Below are 6,000 nucleotides of genomic sequence, written 5' to 3'. Positions count from 1 at the left end.
CTGAAAGCCAGTCAAAGGGGAAGAATAGATATTCAGCTGGAAAAGAAAGTAGCAGAAAATCTATTGCATCACTTGATTTTAACACTGTAACTGCCATTGCTCTTTTTCCCCTACTAAAAAATCTTAGTTGGATTGTTGAATTCCATTCTCGAAACGTAGCTTGTAAACATATAGGTTATCTACAAAGTCGTGAAGCAAAGGCAAGATTATTCAGCAGGAAAGGAAGTAGCAGAAGATATACTAACTCGTGTGATTTCAAAGTCATTGATTGAAGTGCATTAGGCCTACTAGCAATCTTAGTTAGATTGGTGTTTCTTGTTCTCAAAGTGTATCTTGTAAGCTGCAGCTTCATCTCTAGTTATTAAAGTGTTTAGACAGGCTTTGCAGGTCCAATAACAGTAACCTGATTTGTGTATGGACATGCTCCAGTAACAAAATAAAATTTTTGATTAGCATATTGAGGTCTTCATTCTACAAGAATCCTTGAAGTTCAAGTACCAAGCAATTTCTGTTGCCAACAATAAATACAATACTTATTGAGCGAAAATCATTCTGATGTGTGAAGGCCAAAATCTTCAGGCTCTTTCAGTATGTATCAAGTTGCCTTGTTTAAGTTTGAATGGAGATGGAATGCTCTGAGCCTTCTAACATTAGAATGTGGTTTCCCAAGGGCAGGATTCTTGTTCCGTGCTCGTTGACAGAACTAAGATGTTTGCATGGGTCAACCAAGATGCTGGTTGCAGTTGCACTGTGGGACAAAGTATTCAAGCGAGTGAATCCAATAAGTTGTTTCTGTGGAGCACCTCTAAATGTGGCAGGCATTCTGGAGAACAACATTACAACTTGGCTCCCATCCATGTCCCCATTATTGGTCACCAATATCTTTGTGTGAAATCTCAATGCGTCACAAGACTCTACCTCATCCACAGGAACATATTCATGGCCATCTATACTCTGCCTTAGCGTGCGGATGTTGTAGCGATGCTTTTGGGAAGAACCCAACAAACTTAATTTGTCAGGCACCGATAAGAAACTGTAAGTATAGTTGGTGTAGCTCAAGCCATATCCAAATCTGTATACATTATCTCCAGTGTAAAATCTGTAAGTTCGTCCAGGGTAACTGCGTGAAGGATCTGGCCGCATACTCATATCAGTCATTGGTACATGGATGAATGACTCTGGATACCAGGTCATAGGGAGCCTTCCACCTGTGTATCTCAGACCACCAAAAAAACAGAAATGTGAGCAATTTTCTTGATTTCATCACTTTGTGTTGTACTTTTAAGTCTCGTGGATATAAGAAATGGGTTACTAACCTGGATTGAATTCACCAAAGATGAGCTCAGCAAGTGCTTGTCCACCGGTCTCACCTGGGTATCCAACCCAGATAATGCCAGCAATACGAGGGTCATCTTTGGCAAAGGAGACATCTAGAGGGCCACCTCCAGTGAGAATAAGGAGTATTGGTGTTTTACTTGAGTCAGCAACGGCAGATATGAGGTCCGTCTGTTTACCAGGCAACAGAAGGCTAAATCGATCCCGTTCCTCGTTTTCCTGGGACAAGTCCAGCCCAACGACCACGATTACAACATCAGCTTCCTTTGCATTTTGAATGGCTTCAGTGAGCCCATTATGAACTGTGCACTGTATGTCAAGGCAGCCAGGAGCATATGAAGTCTTTTCAATGTATTCTTTAAGCCCCTCAAAGTAACTTATTGGATTGCAAGGAGTACCTACAAAGTTCAGAAAACCCTGAAATCACATTAGCCAATCAAAGTTCCAAACATAATCCACAAGCTTGGTTGCTAATCGATACACGGAGGCAAACCTGTGTAGCCACCACCCAAGATGCTTGTATTGTGTGCAGCAGGGCCAATGACGGCTACAGACCCAACAGTGCTTTTATTCAGTGGCAGGAACCTGTAATCGTTCTTCAGAAGCACAATGCCCTGCCTTGCTGCCTCCAGTGCCAATTCCTTGTGTTGTTGAGTGCAGACATCCAAGGGTCCCAACTTCCCAAACTGGCCTTTGATAGGGTCTCCATCATAAAGACCAAGACGAAGTTGAACTGAAAACAGATTGAGGAGAGCTTTATCTATGTCCTCTTCTTGGATCTTCCCTTGCTCAATTGCCGACTGAGTATGACGAAGCAAATATGTTCCGCAGTCGATATCCGTTCCTGCTCATGGAAATACAATGGAGTCAATTCTGCGAAGCTAGTGAAGGTATTACTATTATTATTAGATTGCAGGAAGAGAAGAAGAAGAAGAAATGGACCTGCTTTGAGAACATCTGCAGCTGCATCTTCTGGGGTCTTCACATACCCGTGGTATTCATAGACAGTGGCTACTGCGTCACAGTCAGAGGTGATGTACCTGCATTTTAGGCCTCTATCAAGTCAAATGCAATAACTCCAACTGCAAATGACCGATTTCGTACAAAATCCCATCTGGGTTTATCGACAAATGGCAAGCATTGACTATAAATACCCTTTGAATCCCCAATCCTCTCTAGCTTTCTGCAACAGATCCTTCCGTGCACACGCGGGGACTCCATTTACCGAATTGTAGGAACACATCAGACAGCTTGCTCTGCCTTCTTGGATACAGCTCCGAAATGGCGGCTGATACGTGTCCTCCAAATCTTGCTGTGAAACCTGCGGAATTGATAACGCAATGGTGACTCAAATTTCAGAAACAAACTCAAAGGGATGGAAAGAAAAAAAAATTGCAGGGGAAGAAGAGACCTCACCACAGCATTGAAGTTGTATCGACTGAATTCCCCCCACTTCTCCAGATCATAGGCTGTGAAGTGTTTGCAGCAGGCAGAGAGCATCAAACTGTCGTCAGACCCTTCCAGCACCCCATTATCTTCTCTTCTGCTTCCATCGCTGTTCCAATTCTCTCCCTGGAAACCCCTCACGTACTCGATGGCGTAAGCAGCGGCGACCATGGGATCTTCTCCGGGTGTCTCCTGTCCCCTCCCCCATCTGGGGTCCCTGAATATGTTGATATTGGGTGCCCAGAATGTCAACCCAGCCTGACCCACGTTATACATCGCTCTTGCCTCCACAGCGATTGCCTCAGCAATCGCAAACCATAGGCTTCTATTGAAGGATGCTGCAGTAACGAGCACTTGCGGGAAGCTAGTGGCGGATGAGATCGATCCATTGAATGAAACACCAGGGCCGTTGTCGGCGATCCCGTGGAGAGATTCGGACCACCACTCGTAGGCAGGAATCCCAAGCCTCTGGATTGGTGTTACGTTGTTGGAGAGCTGTTGAATCTTCTCATCCAGGGTAAGGAGCGAGATAAGAGATTGTGCTCTGGTTGAGATGGGAAGTGAGGTGTTGCAGAAGGCGTAGGAGCTGTGCTGTGGAGGTTTACATGGGAATTCTGGATGTGGGTGTGCTGTCGTGGATTGAGAGATGGAGAGCAGCAGAGTCAGGAATTCGAGGAGAGTGAAGAATCTCCATTGGGTAAACATCTCCAAGGTTCTCTCTTCCTCACGGTTCGTTCGTTAGAAAAAAACAAAAAACAAAAACTTTGTAAGGTCTCCGTGGTGAACCCAGTAGGGAAAACTGAACAATGATTCTGGCGAGGGAGAATTTTAAGATTGGCTTGGCAATAATGGTGGATTGGTGATAACGATGTCATTAGAAAAAAGAAATGCAACAGAAATTTTAATTTCTTTGTAGTTTAGTTTGTTTTATTAGTAGAGAAGGTGAATCTTCCCTTCAACTTTGCAGACTTACTATTCTTATCTTATTCAACTCAAATAAGGTGCAGGTGAAGGTGAAGGTTTGGTGAAGGTTTTACCATCCAATCTGATGTTTCACAATATAATACTGTGCAGATTTCGAATTCTCACGATGGTTTGAAGAAACGGTGTCGGATTAGCCATTTTATATTGGTATCGGTAGAGATGAGCTGATTCCTTATCGATCCCGTATCGATGGATCAGTAACGACAGGGGTAAAAATATAAAGAATTGCATTATTTTTTAAAGGAAACAAGACCGATACCGATATCGATACCAAGACCGATGATTAAAGCCTTGATTCCCACACCCCTTCCACAGTTCGGCTTCCCACAAGCGACAACCAAGTCTTATCACTAATCACTCCCACTTCTGATTATGGAGATTGTTACTATAGTATCCTGATTACTTTTTTTTTTTTTTCTTTCCTATTTATTTCTTACTAGACAAACATTGCCTTAAGTTATATGAGGGTTCAGTTCAAAATGAAGTCATTTGCTATTCTATTGTCTATGTATATTAAGGTCTTAGCCGATATCAATTTGGATCGACTCATTTCGGTTTTGTTAGGACAGATTTACCCTTATTTTGCTTTAAATTTCTTTTTACCCTTGATCTGTATCGATCCGTCGATACCAGATCAGCTAAGAATACAGATTAGTCAATTCGGCCAATCCGATACCAATTCTTCACTCCATGAATGGAGGTTGCTAATATTGAGAATTTGGTAAACCAATATGGCATGCAAATTAAAATGAAACATTTCAGTCCATGAAACAAAAATGAAAGCCCAAGCGGAGATATCACTATCATTTTAGTGGGTGAGAGCCTATATAAGCAAAACTATAGAAATATAGATGGTCCCATGGAGTATTATAAATAAAAAGGAAAAAAACCTTAAAAAAACAGCACTATGAACTAAACATCTTTGATCGTGCTTGTCATTGTAGTTTGACATGATGGTGCAGTCTGATCTTAATAATTTAAAAAAGATTTCTATTAAAAGGATAAGTTGAAACATGATGTTTTAATATTTGATTTAGATCATGATCATTCAATTAATATATATATTTTTTGGGGTAAATCAATTAACATTTTATATCATGCAAACATGATGGTGTAACCTAATTTAAGATTCCACTTTAAAATTAAATTAAATTATTGTTATTATGTACCTGGATTCACTATGGATTTGATTTCAGTTTCAAGACTCATTGAAGATGGATTTAGTATTTCATTTAATAATGATTTGATCATTAATTACCATGGTAAAAGCAGTTCCAGTATGACTGTTAGTGCAACAAAACGAAAATGATCTCTAGAGAACCAAACATATCCCTAACATCTTAGGCTAAGTCATATTGGGATGATATGATTAACATATTAGAAAAGGTCTTGAGAGTCTCAAGGTGCAATCTTATCCAACCTGTGAATCTTGTTTACAAGGAAAAATGACCAAGAAGCTCTTCCTTAAGAAGGGAGGTAGAGCTAGTGGAACTATGGATCTTATCCACTTAGATTTATGTGGATCTTTGACTATCCTGTTAGGCATAGATATCAATACCTCAGTCACATTTATCGATGACTATTCACGTTATTGGTACATTTACCTAATGCATCGAAACTCGAAAACCTTCGACAAATTCAAAGATTTCCAAGCCGATGTTGAGAACCAATTAGGTATACGTATTAAATGTCGTACATCGGATTGAGGTGATGAATACTTGTCTGATAAATTTACGGGTCACTTACGTGTTGGCGGTGTCTTATGAGTGCACATGGAGTACCACATAAAAATGGTGTTTCAGAGAGAAGGAATCAAACTTTATTGGACATGGTTCAATCCATACTCAATTACTCTCAACTACCTCTGTCTTTTTGGGGATATGCCTAAGAGACGATAATTTAAATTCTAAAAAAGGTTCCAAGTAAATCTATACTAAGGATGTCTTATGCGTTGTGGAATGGATACAACCCTAGTCTACAACATCTTAAGGTATGGGATTGTGTTGCACATGTGAAACGACAGTCGACAAATATAACTCAAACCCATGACTCATAGAGTCATTTCTTAGGGTACCCCAAAGGCACCATTGAATCGATATACTTTTATAATTCTATAGAATAGAAGGTTTTTATTACTAAACACGCTACATACGTCGAGGATGATCAGATTACTTCTAGGTTAAAGCCAATGGTAATCGAAGATTTGGATAACCTTAATACTCAAACAGTCCTAGA

The 6,000-nt window shown here is 40.5% G+C and overlaps 1 protein-coding gene across 1 annotated transcript; it reads right to left on the bottom strand.

Annotated features, from left to right (window-relative positions):
* Positions 1-318: 318 nt before the first annotated feature.
* On the bottom strand, positions 319-3,604 carry LOC122658870 (probable beta-D-xylosidase 6). Its single transcript, XM_043854007.1, has 7 exons — positions 3,559-3,604; positions 2,752-3,515; positions 2,490-2,656; positions 2,278-2,375; positions 1,829-2,179; positions 1,317-1,733; positions 319-1,208 (listed from the first exon to the last, which is right to left on the bottom strand). Exons 2-7 carry the CDS (start codon positions 3,484-3,486, stop codon positions 610-612), a joined length of 2,367 nt encoding a protein of 788 aa, XP_043709942.1. The 5' UTR covers positions 3,487-3,515; positions 3,559-3,604; the 3' UTR covers positions 319-609.
* Between the last annotated feature and the right edge of the window lie 2,396 nt (positions 3,605-6,000).

The sequence above is a fragment of the Telopea speciosissima genome, chromosome 4 (genome assembly GCF_018873765.1).
Source record: "Telopea speciosissima isolate NSW1024214 ecotype Mountain lineage chromosome 4, Tspe_v1, whole genome shotgun sequence".
In the NCBI taxonomy this organism is placed as follows: domain Eukaryota; kingdom Viridiplantae; phylum Streptophyta; class Magnoliopsida; order Proteales; family Proteaceae; genus Telopea; species Telopea speciosissima.
Note: the sequence above shows the minus strand (reverse complement) of the source record. Positions and strands in the feature narration are given on the sequence as shown.